Below are 17,327 nucleotides of genomic sequence, written 5' to 3'. Positions count from 1 at the left end.
TAGAAAAAGATCCTGTCCAGCAGCTTGCACCCGTTCTTAGATCTTGGCCTTTGTTTCAGCCTCTCTGTAAGACTCTTCCGAAGGGCTAAGAGGGCAGCAATGGTTAGTCCGGTACAGATTAAACCAAGTAAGATGCCCATTCGTCCATATAAAACACTGAGGTATAAAGTGGTGAAGATGATTAACAGAGCTGTTGTCATGTCGTTGATGTTGGAGTAAGAATAGACAATAAGGACTAGAGCACCTTGAGCTGTAAAGTAGAGCCACGGTGGAAGAGCGCCCACCAACACTCCCGTGGTGACGGCGCCAATCACCACAGAGGCGCCCGTCAAGGTCTCCGTTAACCACGGCAGCCTCACGCCGATTGTATCCAACAGTTTCAGCACCACGGCACTGTGGAGGAAACCCATTCCTAGAGACAGCAGCACTGATGTGAACGCGAGGCATGCCATCACGACGGCGACACCGGTCGAACCGGCTCGTCCAGCAACCAGAGTTGCCGCGCTCAGCAGGGGGACATCTTGAATCAGAGTGGGCTCAACTGCAAAGGATGCAGCTTCTCCGAACACAAAGCCAGCTGCTCCACTTCTGAGGAGCATCTTCAGCGCACAGACAGCACCTAAAGACACAAAGTTAGTTAGTTGAAAACAATATCAAATATCAATATTAAGTATTGAAAATGTCTACTTCAGCAACTAAAGATTCACAACTATTTTTCTGGGCTAGATGGCTAGAATAAAAGTAAACTTCATTGCTCATAAATGGAAAATGTTCCCATAATTTAATTTGTCATCTTGTTGTTTTTAGAGATGCTCTAACAAAAGACTTTTTCAACCCAATCTAACAGATTGCTAGGTTGATTTTCAAATTCATATATTAAAAAAAATCAATCAATTTGATTTGTCCGCACCAGCAAAATGTCAAAACTGTAATAACAATACAGTTTTGGTATAATGTTCTGTAGTACCACAACAATCGTTGGGGGGAATAAAGATCTATTACTAATTATTTAATACAAAACTAACTAATGTACACTTACCAATGAAAAAAACTAGTCTGGACATTCATCAGAGATTCATTTGCTTAAAGTTTCATGGCAATGCATGAACTTGGTATCGTTGTTAGTACTTTTTTTAATACTCTGTCAATCAAATCCATTTGTTGTAACATAAAACTGACTCAAGTCATGCTCGTTACACCCCAGCTTTATTTTCCTTGTTTGTATTAATTGCTCCTGTCACTTTAAGAAGAAAGCGCTAGACTGACTTTAACGATGAAACTTTAAACCAGGAAGTCAGTCTGAGTCTAGGGTTTAAAAAACAACAACTATTCCAACAGACCGTCTCAGGATAGCTCAAACTTGATATGGCCCCTAAAAGTCTCTTTCCCTGAGACTGCAGCTTTTTCTGCAGACGGTGTTTGTGATATTATCTTACTTGTTTCCGCCATGTTTCACTGCTCCGTAGTTTCCACCTGCTGGGCTCACAAGCTCCTCCTTTTCCTGGTGACGTCACATTCAGCAGAGCCTATCAGAAAACAATTTGTGCCACATCCTTCAAAATAAAGGCTAAGTTTTGGTTAAAACGCTTAACAGAGTAAACGCATTTTCAGTGGGAGTACAGCAATTTCAAAATGGTAGATATTGTATTGCGTAAGGTCGACCCCTGCTGGACATTTAAAAATTAACTTAAAAAAAAAAGGGAGCAATTTCAATCCATCCATCCATCCATCCATTATCTTACCGGCTTCTTCCATTTTGGGTCACGGGGGTCGCCGGTGCGCATGTCCAGCCATCACTGTGCAAGAGATGGGGGACACCCTGGACAGGTCTCCAGTCCATCACAGGGAGACATAGAGAAAAACGAGACAAACAACCATTCACTCTCTCACTCTAACACAAGGATTTTATACTTTCAGTAAAAATTACCATACTGAAAAACCCTAGTGATTTTTTTTTTTGTGTGTGCAACTATTATTACTTTACATCGAGGGAAACCTATTTAATGGCGGAAAGAAATAAAAAATTGGAGAAATAGTTAGCTAGTTTTGTTTATAATAATAATAATAGTGACTGTTTGAACACTGTATTGGTATGGAGTAATGTCATTGAGAATTCCGGCACTATACTCCCCAAGCTTCACAGTGATGAGCAACATTACTTCTTATTATTTAGATGGGTTTAACCTGGGCAGCACGGTGGCGCAACTGGTAGAGCTGCTGCCTCTCAGCGAGCAGGTCCCTGGTTCAAACCCCGGTCCAGGGGCCTTTCTGGGTGGAGTTTGCATGTTCTCTCCGTGCATGCGTGGGTTTTCTCCGGGTGCTCCGGTTTCCTCCCACAGTCCAAAAACATGCATGTTAGACTGATTGGTAACTCTAAATTGTCCCTAGGTGTGAGTGAGGGAGTGAATGATTGTTTGTCTCGTTTGTCTCTGTGTGGCCCTGTGATGGACTTGCGACCCGTCCAGAGTGTACCCCACCCCTCGCACAGTGATTGCTGGACATGGGCACCGGCGACCCCCGTGACCCAAAATGGAATAAACGGGTAAAGATAATGGATGGATGGATGGATGTCTAAATAAAGGTTGAATGAATTACACAAAATGATTTTCTATAATGCTCAGTCCTCACCTCCTTCTACAGGTGTGCAGTGGAGAGCATCCTGTGTTCCAGCATCAACGTGTGGCATGGAGGCTGCACAGCTGCAGAAAGAAAAGCATTGCAGAGAGTGGTGAAGGCTGCACAGAAGATGTTGGAGTCAGACTCCCCACCATCACAGACATTTACACCTCCAGATGCAGAAAGAGGGCCACCTGCATCATGAAGGACCCCACTCACACTCACTAACATATATAAGTCGTTTGGGCGTATAAGTCGCATTTATTATGTGTTTATTTAATAGTCAAAACAGCTTTATTTTGCCTAGGTGGTGTGGTGCCATCCATCCATCCATCCATCCATCCACTGCAGCTGGAGCAGCTAGCTCTCCAGCGTTCCTCTGCCTGTACACCGTAAAAAACATTAGGGTGGTTTAACTTAAAAATTTAAGTTCAACTGCTGCCTTAAAAACATAAGTAAACTCAACTTAAGATGAAGCTTTTTTTTCAACTTAGAAATACAAGTTATAAAAGTTGTCCAATTGATGCTAATTTATTGTTTCAACTCGATACTATTAATTGAAATGACTCACCATAGAACATTATTGCTTTCAAAAAAATTGATTACTCTTGTCAAGGAAACTTAAAATTATATGTTGTAACAACTCACATAGTTAAGTTATACCAGTTGTCTAATGAATTACAACATGTTTGAACTTGTACTCCCGAGTTAAAACAACTCACAAAGTTATATTATCCATTGAAGAAAACTAGCTTTCTCTTGTTAAAGTAACGTACACTTGTATATCGTTTCAACTTACATTTTACATTCAACTATATTCATGTGATTTACCTTTACAAGTTATGTTAACTCATGTTTTTAAGGCAGCAACTGAACATAAAATTGCAATTTAAGTTAACAAACATTTTCAAATCTAATCCCCTTTCTCCACTATTAATGGCAAGTTCATGAGTTTCCTTAAAAAAAAATCACAGAATACACTTACAACTCACATGTTCAATAACATTTATTTTCCAGACTTTCTCCATCAAATACAGTTGAGACAAGCCTTAAAACCAGTATAAAATCAGAATGTATCTCCAAAACAAAAACGTTAGACCATGTTCAATGGGAACATTCTAACCATATAATGGGGAATTTTACTGACATAAGTCGAGAGCAAACATTTTCGTTTTGAAAGCAGGAATTTAACTCTTTGTTCTCAGAACTTGTAATGCTTGCACTTAAAACTTCTGCTCTGTTTCAAATATTCTATGTGCTCTCTCAAATCTTTGAGTTCATGCTCAGATTTTAAATACAGTCAGCCATCATCTCTCATAAACAGTCCAACGTAAAGTGCGACAAGATCAGTCTCGCAAAACCCTGAGAGTGATGAGTTTAAAAAAAAAAAAATTAGTTCAAGACAACCCTGAGAGTGATGTTTTTTATTTTTTAAGAACATTTCAGCACAAATGCAGAAAGTGTTATGTATAGAAAATAACTAACTGTTACAAGAACTATTTCTAATGAAAAATAAAACATAAAACAGGCGTTACAGTTTGCACGCACATTAATATTGCCGCCACGCAAGTGATCATCGTCATTTTTTTTAAAAGATCCGGTTACTATTTTAAAACTCAGATTTTTAAATTATGTTGACACACTAAAATTTACATTTCATTGTACTGGCTTACAGCCATAAGTTGCAATGCCAATAACTCATGATATTAAGCTGAAATTTCATAACTCATAATGTTAAATTGAAGTCAATTATAGAAACAAGTTATGATAACTAATTGGTGGTGTCACTTATTACAGTGTACCAGCTGAGTGAAACCAGTGCACACAAGATTACTTGCTGTTGCAGTTCTTTGAAATTTAAAGCGTCAGTCAAAAATTGTGTTAATATGGAGAAAAAAGTATATAAGTCACTTCGGCATAGAAGTCGCAGGACTGACAAATTTATGCAAAAAAACTGCGACTTTTACGCCAGAAAATACAGTACATGCAATAAACAAACCCACAGACCCTGATCACGTGAAAAAAAGGTACTTTTCTCACGGGACCCTTTTTTAACCCCAAAAAATGTACAGTACAGTATTTCGAACAAAAAACATTACATATAAAGATCTTCAACCCAATAAGTAATATCAGATTACATTAAAGAAAAAATAATAAAGAGAGGAATATAATATGATATATAAATAATAACCACAGACATTGGCAATATTGATAAAACAAATACAGTAAAAAAGTGAAATAAAGTTATACATAAATGAGTAAAATAAAATAATGTGTACCCATTAGTCTATACAAACACTACTATTTTCTTAACAAATATGCAAAAATACATTCAGATTCATATAATAATTGGTCTGTTACAACAAAAACAAAAATAAAAGTGAAAAAAAAATATACCAAAGGGGTCTATTTATGAGATAAAGTTAAATTTCTTAAGAAGACCCACTGAGCAAGGAGACGTCTATATGACGTCTTTTTGAAGTCGTTTTTGCACGTCTAATTTGGGTCCCTCCAGGTGCAGACTGTTACAACAGATGACGTCTTTTTCCGACGTCCACTGGACGGTCAATATAGACGTATTTTCTACATCAAAATTTAACTTTTTTTTTTTCACTTCAGATAATAATAATAATTAGTAAGTGCTTCGTGTTGTCTTCATTGTATGTTCCAATGCAGTGGTTAAAACATTCACCCTCACATGGATGTTGGATTGACTGGGGATCAAACCCAGGGCCTTCGGGTTCAAGTCCGGCTGCTCTGCTGCTGCACCATCTCTGTGCAGAAAACAAAATTAAATAATTAGTGTATTTGACCATCTATTATACAATCACTCCTTAAATGTCACTAGAAACAGATGGACTAAGATTTACAAATAAATCACTCCTTAATTTTTTTTTTCCTTTATCCTCTTTACTGGATTAACAGAAATAGCTTCGAGAGAAAATAGCAACAGTTGGTTTATGAATGAAGCCGTGCAAATTAATAATCATAAAAGAGTAAGTGTGCACGTTACTCTTTTATGAATAATTTATGATTGTAAATTTTATGGTTATAAAAATTAAGGCACTAAGGCACACCTGCACCTGTCTTGAATGTCTATACGACCTCCAAGTCCGACGTTCAAACATGCGACTTTATAACGACGTACAAGTGACGTCATGGTTAGACGTCCCAAGTGGACCTTGTTTGCACGTCGTGGAGACGTCCAGAATTGGTCTAGACCGACGGACTCAATATAAACGTGATCTGCACATCCATTCGACGTCTAATGTTTAGTGGGGAGTTATTGTTTTTACAACTTTCTGATTTAAATCTCACGGGACCTCTCCTTTCCGATGGGTGGTCACGTGACCAGAAACATAGGCACGTGACGGCTCCGCCTCGTCATATGATTTGTACTTCCTCGATTCGGCAGCAGCAGCTCAAGTTGTTGGAGAGCTGAATCTTTGCTCCTTCGGGGTTTTTTTTTGTTTTGTTTTGTCTCTTCTTTTAAAATCTAAGACCGGAGGCCGATTCTCCCTCCAGCTCAGTAAGTTAAATATTTATTTAACTAACTATTCGTGATTTTATACTTACTTAAAGTTCACTTACCGGCATATTTCACCCCTGCCCTGGGATTAAAGTATCGATCTATAGATACATCGATCGATAGATAGATAGATATAAAGATAGACAGATAGATGATAGACAGATAGATAGATAGATAGATAGATAAATACATAGATAGATAGATAGATACATAGATAGATACATAGATAGATAGATAGATACATAGATAGATAGATAGATACATAGATAGATACATAGATAGATACATAGATAGATAGATAGATAGATACATAGATAGATACATAGATAGATACATAGATAGATACATAGATAGATACATAGATAGATACATAGATATAAAGATAGATATAAAGATAGACAGATAGATAGATAGATAGATAGATATAAAGATAGATATAAAGATAGACAGATAGATAGATAGATAGATAGATAGATAGATACATAGATAGATATATAGATACATAGATACATAGATACATAGATAGATAGATAGATAGATAAATAGATAGATAGATAGATAGATAGATAGATAGATAGATAGATAGATAGATAGATACAATTCTTTCAAATTATTCAGTCCAGTTCAATTATTAAATTCTGGTCTTTGAGTCACTTGAAGGTTTAAAATATTCTGTACTAAAGAGCTGCACTTGGGGTACAAACACAGCCTTCTATATGTTAATGTAGTTGGCTAGTTATCATTTTGTATTTATTAGTCAGGTGACGGGCTAAGATGTTACCCAGCAGGTTCATGCAGTCACACCTATAGTCAGGTGAGAGTCAGGAGGTTCCTATAAAGATGACAAAGAATTTAGGATGTGGCTACTGTACTTACTGCATGACTCTCTGTGCTCAACCTTTCGTTCGTTGTGTCTTTTCTTCCTTGACGTTGTTCAGTAGCTGACATTTGTCAATTTCTCTCAAGGAATGAACCTTGCAGTGCTTGTTTTTGCCTCCGTGGCCACTGTGACCACCTTTGCCCTTGACAATGGACTGATGAGGACCCCTCCGATGGGCTGGTTGGCGTGGGAGCGGTACCGCTGTGACACCGACTGTGATAATGATCCCAAGAACTGCATAAGGTGAGCTACACACACTGTGATGATCCCTAAAAACAAAATTATTACACAGTTTGAATGTAAATACTCCAGGAAAACATGGAAAAGTGGTGATGGTTACCAAGAAGAGACCGGTCTGGATTGGGCTTTTAAACAATTTTCCTCAAATGCAGCATGATTTTGTTAGATCTTATGTTCTGATCACTGTGACACTCTGCTCTTGTCCTTCCAGTGAGAACCTGTTCATTGACATGGCAGACAGACTCGCTGAGGACGGCTGGAGGGAACTCGGCTACGTCTACGTGAACATCGATGACTGCTGGTCCCTGAGGGACAGAGACCAGAAGGGACGGCTGCAGGCCGACCCGAAGAGGTACACTAAAAAAATTAACCAAGGAGCATGTCAGCCTATAACCTAACCTAAAATTAACATAAAAGAATGCTGCACTGTAGCATAATTACTGTATGAAGTTTAGGTTTGTTGAACAAGTTATTCTAGTTGGTTGTACCTCTAACAAAAGGCAACAAATTTCCCTAAAGTTTCTACTTTTCTTTCTCTTTTTATTAGACATTTGTGTCATTTTAAATAAATAATTGCAGGTTGGATTATAACATTTTTTGTAGGACGGAGTCAGCTTCTTTATTGTTTGTTTGCAATTCACACTGTCTTAAAAGGAAAACATTTACAGAAAAAAGTTGTTTGACTCACCCTATTAAAATTAGACTCCGCCCTAGTAGCGTTTATTAATAATCTGTTGTAAAGGATTATGAAGCTAAAGCAGCACAAGTACTTCATCTTGAAATATATTTTTCTCACATTTATGTTAATTCAACACGGTTTATTTTTTGAGTGTACATGAAACGTAGTCCCTCGGTGCAAAAACAAACCAATAAAACAAAAGGAGGGAAAGTAGCGATCATATAACTTCATAAAACACGTGACTCAGCAGCTTCTCTGTAGATAGCGATATGCAGTGTCAGCACAAGTGTAACAATACATTTTGAATTCCTCATAAAATGGAGCAGAATCTATTCAAATGAAACTAACTTTTTAACCATTTTATTGAATAACTCTTTGTAAAGCAGAAAACTTTGAGTCCTGCAGCGCTAACACCTTTTCAAATGTTTTTATGATTAACCCTCTTAGGTTTCCTGGGGGAATCAAACATTTGTCACGCTACATGCATGACAGGGGTCTCAAACTGGGTATCTACGGTGACATGGGCACTCACACTTGCATGGGCTACCCCGGCACCCCGGTGGACAAGATATATTTAGACGCTTTGACATTCGCAGAATGGGAAGTGGACATGCTTAAATTTGATGGCTGTTATTCCAACGCTACAGATCAGGCAGAGGGTGAGAAGATGAAACATTAAAACATGTTGTTTCGGTGGTGAATTTTTTTTTACTCTTATCACTGTTCCTGGCAGGTTATCCTCTCATGTCAAAGGCTTTAAACTCTACAGGTCGACCCATCGCCTACTCCTGCAGCTGGCCTGCCTACCAGGGCGGCCTGCCACCAAAGGTATAATCAGTCAAGCACTCAAACTAATTCATCATTTGTGTCAGTAAAAATATTCAAAGTACAGACCATGTAGCTGTACTCCTAATTCATGTTTTTACTGTCAAGTCATGTGAAATGGATGTTTCCAGGTAAATTACACTCAGCTGGGTGAGATCTGTAACCTGTGGCGTAACTATGGCGACATCCAGGACTCTTGGAGCAGCGTGCTGATGATTATTGACTGGGTTTTCGCAAACCAGGATACCCTGACCCCTGCAGCGGGACCTGGAAAGTGGAACGATCCTGACATGGTTTGTTTCTCTCATTTCCACATTTTAGCTGTCTATTCCCAACACGGTTGGTTTTATAGCAAATAATATCATAATGTCACACCAGCTGATAAGATAACCTCAGATATAGGGCTGAACAATTAATTGCATTTGCAATAATATCGCAATATGATAAAATGAGATTTTCTAATCGCAAAGGCTGCAATTTGACTGGTCACGTCATCTGGTTACGTGACTTGCAAGTGACCAGAGCAGGGAGCGGGAGAAGTCAACACTGCACTTTAACCGGTTGCACAATGACGTCAGGCTTGACAGAAGCTGATACATCTGAATGGTACCAAAGAGGAGCAGCACGTCTGTTGTTTGGAATTATTTTGTCTATAAAAAAAGAAGACGCTGCTCAACGACATGTATTGTGCAGAACATGCCTTGCTGCTGTTGTAACACCACAAATCTTTATCAATACTTACAAAAACACCACAAAGCCATTTACGATAGTTGCATGGCCATAATGCCATCGAGCAGTGCTTCAACTTAAAGTAATCAAAGTACCAGCCGACAGGGATCACTGACCGAACTGTTCGAAGGTATTACTTTGTATGAACATAATTCGAAACAGCACATGGAAATAACTCGAGCAAGAACGGAGTTCATAGCGAAAGACATGATGCCCATTAGTATAGTGATCAATCCTGAGTTTACAGCTTTGACAAACACAATGGATAAGAGGTACAGAATGACCTCGTGCACACGCTTTAGACAAGTTGCTATCCTGGAGCTATACAAAAACATGCAGAAACAGAGTTGCAGCGGAGCTGAAAACAGTGGAGTTTTTTTTTCAACTGAAACGGATTCATTTATTGCTTGTGTTCGTTGAAAAATACACGAGAAGAAGACTGAAAAATAATCGCATATTAAACCGCAATCGCAATATTCAGGTAAAAAAAAAAAAAAAAATTGCAATTAAAATATTTTCCAAAATCATTCAGCCCTACTCAGATATCCAATAATAAAGAAGATGTGGATGAAAGTAAAAACATGCATCCAAATATTTTCAAGAAGCTCTGTTAGGGATGGAGTTCCTGGAAATTAGAGTTCACACTGACACAGAAAACATGCGTTATGTTTGAAATAGTTCAAAGGTATCAGGCTTTGCAACGGTTTGAACAACTTTTAATTTATTTATATTTTGCCGTCAAGAAGCAGACTTTCTTAAAATCCTTCAAAGTAGTCACGATCAATGATTTTTCAGTCTTTCTCGAGGTTGTTCCGTTTTTCTTTAGTTTTCATTTGCGATCCACTCGTTCTCTTCCATCCTTGTACCTGAGCATGACAGCACGTAGCATGTGCTTGAAAAAAATGAAGAAAACTGGACAAAAAACGGATTATAACAAAGAATTGCCAGCTCTCAAACAAATGATGGACAGCAGCTGAACAATATCTGAAAGTCATGTCTTTAAGAAAATATACAATTTTGAGCAAAGACTTTGCACATAACCTGAGAGAGGCGCCATCTGTCCGTTGATGTAGCAATTATTGTACGCTAACTTTTCAGCTAACAGCGCTTTGTATATTACAAAACCAAAAATACATTTTTATCTTTAGTCTGTGTTATCTATCTTTAGTATTTTTTGTAGACTCAACTAAAAATGGTGAATTGTTTTTGTGAGATTGCTAGCTAGTGAGTTATTAGCAATGCATGACAACATATATAATGACTTACCATATTTTCTGGACTATAAGTCGCAGTACTGGCAAAACTATGAAGAGTGTAACTTATAGTCCGGAAAATACAGTACTATCTAGCAGGATAAGTACTAGTTAATAGCTTGGCAGTTACTAGCTTATTAGCTAGTGCTTTATCATGCAACTTTAATGGACTAGCCAGATAGTACTTAAGCTAAGTACAAGCTAAAAATCCAAACGCAATATTGGTTCATCCTATTTGCATAAAAAAAGACAAACCTTCATTTGTTGTTCACAAGTAGCGATATCTGGTGTGTAGGGTCTGCTATAGAATTTCATAGCCAGAGTCTGCACTTAAGAGATGTTGGACTAAAGTCCAAACAACTCCCCGAAACACGACATCTGAAAATGATCATGTAATGGACTGAAAATGAGTGAAAAAGCAGCCAAAGTCCAAAAAGTAACTTTTGAGAGACCTTCAGGAAGCCCAAACACCTACTCAGTCAAGCCCATGTTAAAAGATTACAAGAACATCTGGATTCTTGGTAACTAAATGTCAAGAATGACTCGAGACTTCTCGTCCTGTAAGATTCTTCAGTTTCATCCTCTCTGATTTTTGCTGCCCACAGCTGATAGTTGGTGACTTTGGCCTCAGCTTGGAACAGTCTCGCAGTCAGATGGCTCTGTGGGCCATCATGGCTGCTCCTCTTTTCATGTCCACCGACCTTCGCGTCATCAGCGGCGAGGCCCGGAGCATCCTGCAGAACAAAATGATCATCAGCATCAACCAGGATCCGTTGGGCATCCAGGGAAGATGCATTTTGAAGGTAAAGCACCTTTATATAAATGGTGGTCCTTACTTAAAACGATAGAAGCCATGAGGAGAAGTCGTTCATAACTCTGCGCTTTGTTTTCTAGGAGAAGAGTGGCATTGATGTGTACTGGCGCTCCCTGTCAAAGAATGCCAGCGCTTTAGTTTTCTTCAGCCGCCGTACCGACATGCCTTATCGCTACAAGACTTCCCTCCAAAAACTCAACTACACTGCCGGCAGCTACAAGGTATGTCCTAACTAACACCCACCATCATGAAAGGTGAGCAAAACCTTTTGTAGTTAATTTTATTCACAATGATCATTTGAAACACACAGACAGTCCTTTTGACAGACATTGATCTCCGATCTTTGGAGTCATCCCCATCTCATATCTGGAGCTTTATTAGATTATTCTAGTCCTGTTTTAATATAATCTTTTTATGTAACGGGTGGTGTGCACCTCTTCAAGAAAAAATGTGTTTAATTTCAAAACGACTTCTGGTTCTGATTTCTTAGTTCACTTTTCTTTTCATTATTTGAAAACTAGTAACTCCAGATTATGTGTTAACTGCTTTAAGAACTTTTGATGTTCGGTCCAATAGTTGATCATTTCATCATCAATTTTGATTATTTCTCACTTTTTAAATGTGATAAAAACATCTAAACATTACTGTTGCATCACTAATATACCTAACTTTCCAGAAAGTTATTGTCAGCCAGAGATTTTTATTTCTAAATACGCAGTGCGAGTGTTGAGTTGTGAACGATAAGCTAAAACTGAGTGGTTAAAGCTAAAAGAAGAACATTAGCTAAATGCTAACAGTAGCAAATCATTAGGTAAAATGTGAAAGTTTTTAAAAGTCTGGCTGACAGCTCACTAAAAATAGTAAAATGCTAGCCAAAACCTAAACGTAATAGAATATTAGCAAAAAACTTAAAGTAGCAAAAGGTTAGCTAAAAATGTCAGAACAGTAGCTAAAAGCTAAATGTAGCAAAACGGTAGACAAAAACTAAAAGTAGCTATATTTTAGCTTTAATTGAAATGTAGCAGAACGTAAGTTAAAACCAAGTCACAAAAGGCTAGCTAAAAGCTAAATGTAACAGAGCAATAGCTAAAAACTAACAGTAGCAAATGGCTAACTAAATGCTAAAAGTAGCTAAACCATAGCTAAAAACTAAAAGGTGCATAAGAAGGATAAAACATAGCCAGTGTTCTGAAGCAAGTTTTAAAGAGAACAATGTTTTTGAAGGATTAAGAGTTCTTACTGTGATTCTACAGGACATTTTATTTTAAATAAACTTTAATATTTTTAAAAGTATAAAAGTTACAAAAAACAAAAGTTATTTGAACCTCTTGATTGGGCTAAAAGTTTTGATATATGAACTGCAAAAATAGCACAAAGTAAGCAGAAGTAGTTAGAATGGGGATAAAACATATGGAAAAATAAAAAAAAAATCAGGCAAACAACACTTAAGTGCTGACTCGGCATTCAATTTCAATTCAGTTCAGTTAATTTATATAGCGCCATGTCACAACAGAAGTCGTCTCAGGGTTAGGGTTAGACTAAACAGAAATATTCATATTTTAAAAATAATAATGTAACATTATCTGAGAAGCAGACTGCTTTGAGTTTAATTTCAGCACAGACTCATCTTAAGCAAGCATGAAGGCGACAGTGGAAAGGAAAAACTCCCTCATGAGGATGAAACCTTTAGCAGAACCAGCAGGACAAGTGGTCATCTGCTTCAACTGGCTGGGTTTGAGAGGAATAGATACACAATGGCAGGTCAAGAATCACATGTTAAGATAGAATTAGTATCAAATGAAAACTATTAAATTTTAGCAAATCATTTAAGGAAATGAGGTCAATTTGTCCTCTAGTAGTCTAAGCTTAAGGCAGCACAACAAGCCAACCCTAACTATAGGAGTTATCAAAAAGAAAAGTCTTAAGTCCAGTCTTAAAACTGGACAATGTCTCAGCCTCATGGACAGAAACTGGAAGTTGGTTCCACAAGAGAGGAGCCTGATAACTGAAAGATCTGCCTCCTATTCTGCGTTTGGAAACTCTAGGAACTGCAAGTAAACCTGCAGTCTAAGAGCGAAGTACTCTGTTAGGAAAATATGGAACAACAAGATCTCGAATATACAGTGGAGAGAACAAGTATTTGATACACTGTTGATTTTTCAGGTTTTCCCACTTGCAAAGCTTGTAGATGACTGTAATTTTTATCATAGGTACTCTTCAACTGTGAGTGATGGAATCTAAAACAAAAATCCAGAAAAATACAATGTATGATTTTTAAATAATTAATTTCCATTTTATTGTGTGAAATAAGTATTTGATACACCAGAAAAATGAAACTTAATATTTGGTACAGAAACCTTTGTTTGCAATTACAGAGATCAGACGTTTCCTGTAGTTCTAGACCAGGTTTGCACACACTGCAGCAGGGATTTTGGCCCACTCCTCCATACAGATCTCCTCCAGAGCCTTCAGGTTTCGGGGCTGTCGCTGGGCCACACGGACTTTAAGCTCCCTCCAAAGATTTTCTATGGGATTCAGGTCTGGAGACTGGCTAGGCCACTCCAGGACCTTAAGATGTTTCCTACGGAGCCACTCTTTAGTTGCCCTGGCTGTGTGTTTTGGGTCGTTATCATGCTGGAAGACCCAGCCACGACCCATCTTCAGTGCTCTTACTGAGGGAAGGAGGTTGTTGGCCAAAATCTCACGATACATGGCCCATCCATCCTTCCCACAATATGGTGCAGTCGTCCTGTCCCCTTTGCAGAAAAGCATCCCCAAAGAATGATGTTTCCACCACCATGCTTCACGGTTGGGATGGTGTTCTTGGGGTTGTACTCATCATTCTTCTTCCTCCAAACATGACGAGTGGAGTTTAAACCAAAAAGTTCTATTTTTGTCTCATCAGACCACATGACCTTCTCCCATTCCTCCTCTGGATCATTCAGATGGTCATTTGCAAACTTCAGACGGGCTTTGACATGCGTTGGCTTGAGGAAGGGCACCTTGCGTGCACTGCAGGATTTTAATCCTTGACGGCGCAGAGTGTTACTGATTGTTTTCTTTGAGACTGTGGTCCCAGCTCTATTCAGGTCATTGACCAGGTCCTGCCGTGTAGTTCTGGGCTCATTCCTCACCTTCCTCAAGATCAATGATGCTCCACGAGGTGAGATCTTGCATGGCGCCCCAGACCGAGGGAGATTTTCCGTTATTTTGTATTTCTTCCATTTTCTAATAATCGCACCAACTGTTGTTGCCTTCTCACCAAGCTGCTTGCCTATTGTCCTGTAGCCCATCCCAGCCTTGTGCAGGTCTACAATTTTATCCCTGATGTCCTTACACAGCTCTCTGGTCTTGGGCATTGTGGAGATGCTGGAGTCTGATTGATTGAGTGTGTGGACAGGTGTCTTTTATACAGGTCACGAGTCCAAACAGGTGCAGTTAATACAGGTAATGGGTGGAGAACAGGAGGGCTTCTTAAAGAAGAACTAACATGTCTGTGAGAGCCAAAATTCTTACTGGTTCATAGATGATCAAATACTTATTTCACACAATAAAATGGAAATTAATTATTTAGAAATCATACATTGTATTTTTCTGGATTTTTGTTTTAGATTCCATCACTCACAGTTGAAGAGTACCTATGATAAAAATTACAGTCATCTACAAGCTTTGCAAGTGGGAAAACCTGAAAAATCAACAGTGTATCAAATACTTGTTCTCCCCACTGTAAGATGGAGCTAGGTTGTTGAGAGCTTTGTAGATTAGAAGTAAGATTTTGAATTCAATTCTGGATTTGACAGGGAGCCAATGGAGAGAAGCTAAAACTGTAGAGATATGATCTCTCCCACTAACTCCAGTTAAGACTCTGGCAGCAGCATTTTGGATCAACTAAAGACGTTTTAAAGAAGTATTTGGACACCCAGATAATAAACCATTGCAACAGTCCAGTCTAGACGTGACAAATGCATGGACCAATTTTTCTTCATCATTTTTAGATAAGATGTTTCTAATTTTAGTGATATCACGCAGGTGGAAGAAAGCGGGTCTAGTAACGTTTTTAATGTGGGGGATAAAAGACATGTCCTGATAAAAAAAATAACACCAAGATTTTTAACATTAGAGCTGGAGAACAGATTAATATCATCTAAGGAGGACAAAAGACTGAAAAATTCATTCCTAAGATGCTCAGGTCCAAAAACTAAAACCTCATTCTTGTCTGAGTGCAGAAGCAGAACATTTAGGGTCATCCAGGCTTTTTATGTCTTTAAGACATGCTTGTAGTCTAAGTAGCTGATTGGATTCATTGGGTTTCATGGAGAAATATAACTGTGTATCATCAGCATAACAATGAAAATGTATCCCATGCTGTTTAATAACTTTACCTAATGGAAGCATAGACAAGGTAAAGAGAATTGGTCCAAGCACTAAACCCAGGGACTCTGTGACGAACTAACTTGTCTTTACTCCACTGGACACCAAGTCATGATTAATATTTCAGCCATCTGTTTCCTGCCTTCTCTGCAGATCCACAATGTTTACACTGATGAGACCGATGTGCTGACTGACTCCACGATGTTCGATGTGTCAGTGAACCCCACAGGCGTGGTCATGTGGTATGTTTCTGCACCTGCAAAACTACCGTTCCACCACTTTAACAGAGGAGCCAAACTCCGCGGCCCTGCCCACCATCCAGAGGAAAACGGCGTTCCTCAGGGCTTCCTTTGATCATTCATTGTCTTTTAATTGTTTTAGCCTGACTAGAAATGCTCTTATGGGGTTTATTTTGATCAAAACACACACCATCTGCCTTCTCGAAGAATTTATTTTACTACCTCAAAATGAATATGCTCTTTACCAAAGTAATGGAACTACAGCCACATATCACAATGATTTTTATTCTGGGACATCGATTTTTATTTTTTTTGGAACTTCTTTTTAACTTCTTTTGTAGCAGAATTTATAAAAAAATGATGATTTTTATATTTCAGCTAATCCTGAATAGCATTTGTAGCCTCCATTGCTCCTGTTAAAACAGTTCTTGTAAAGAAATTGAGCTTTATGTTCAGCAGTGAGAGTAAGTCACAGTTTTTAAAAAATTGTATTTTATTTAGAAAAAAGAAAAGAAAGTCTCAGATTGTGGCAGTTATGAACATTGTTTAATTTTTACACATGGAATAAAAAAATAGATTTTATAAAGTAATATTGCTCTGACTTTTTTTTTATAGTGACCTCCAAAAACAAACTGTCAAAGAGCAAAAAGTAATAAAATAACTATAACATGGGGGTAGAGTACTCCGTATCCATGCTGGTGGGAGATCATGTAACTGCCTCGATCTGTGTGTGGTTGTTTTTCTGTTTGTTGGCAAAATATCTCATTGACCACTGGTCAGATTTTAATGAAACTCAGAAACCAATCACTGGATGGATTAGCTTTTGGAGTCAACACAATTCAAGATGGCCGCCACAGTCAAGACCTCAGCAAACGCAGAAACGGCTACAACTCGGTCAGTTTTAGTCGTTGAGCTCAGGTTTTGTGTAGTACAGTAGTTCTTCGTTGATGCTTTTAAAAATTGTGCGTATGTGTGTGTTTGAGTGATGTAATGCACCGATCAGCCATAACATTATGACCTGTTAGTGATCGTCCCACCCACTCAGCCCGGGCGGATCAGAACATGCCTGTTTTGGAGTCTGTTGCAGGGATTTCTTTATTCTCTTTGGGTTGTGAGGTGGAGTCTGGGTTGATGTTGGTTTCTGCAGAGACG

At 38.4% G+C, this 17,327-nt stretch overlaps 1 protein-coding gene across 1 annotated transcript; it reads left to right on the top strand.

The window, feature by feature from the left end:
- The first annotated feature begins 6,017 nt into the window (after positions 1-6,017).
- Positions 6,018-16,466, top strand: naga (N-acetylgalactosaminidase, alpha). Its single transcript, XM_037685396.1, has 9 exons — positions 6,018-6,145; positions 7,112-7,268; positions 7,477-7,617; positions 8,392-8,603; positions 8,678-8,772; positions 8,901-9,062; positions 11,357-11,554; positions 11,646-11,786; positions 16,090-16,466. The coding sequence occupies exons 2-9, from the start codon at positions 7,114-7,116 to the stop codon at positions 16,288-16,290; spliced, it is 1,305 nt and encodes a 434-aa protein (XP_037541324.1). The 5' UTR covers positions 6,018-6,145; positions 7,112-7,113; the 3' UTR covers positions 16,291-16,466.
- The last annotated feature ends 861 nt before the right edge of the window (positions 16,467-17,327 follow it).

The sequence above is a fragment of the Nematolebias whitei genome, chromosome 12, assembly GCF_014905685.2.
Source record: "Nematolebias whitei isolate Nwh7 chromosome 12, NemWhi1, whole genome shotgun sequence".
NCBI classification, from domain to species: Eukaryota; Metazoa; Chordata; class Actinopteri; order Cyprinodontiformes; family Rivulidae; genus Nematolebias; species Nematolebias whitei.
This window is presented reverse-complemented; position numbering and strand designations above follow the sequence as displayed.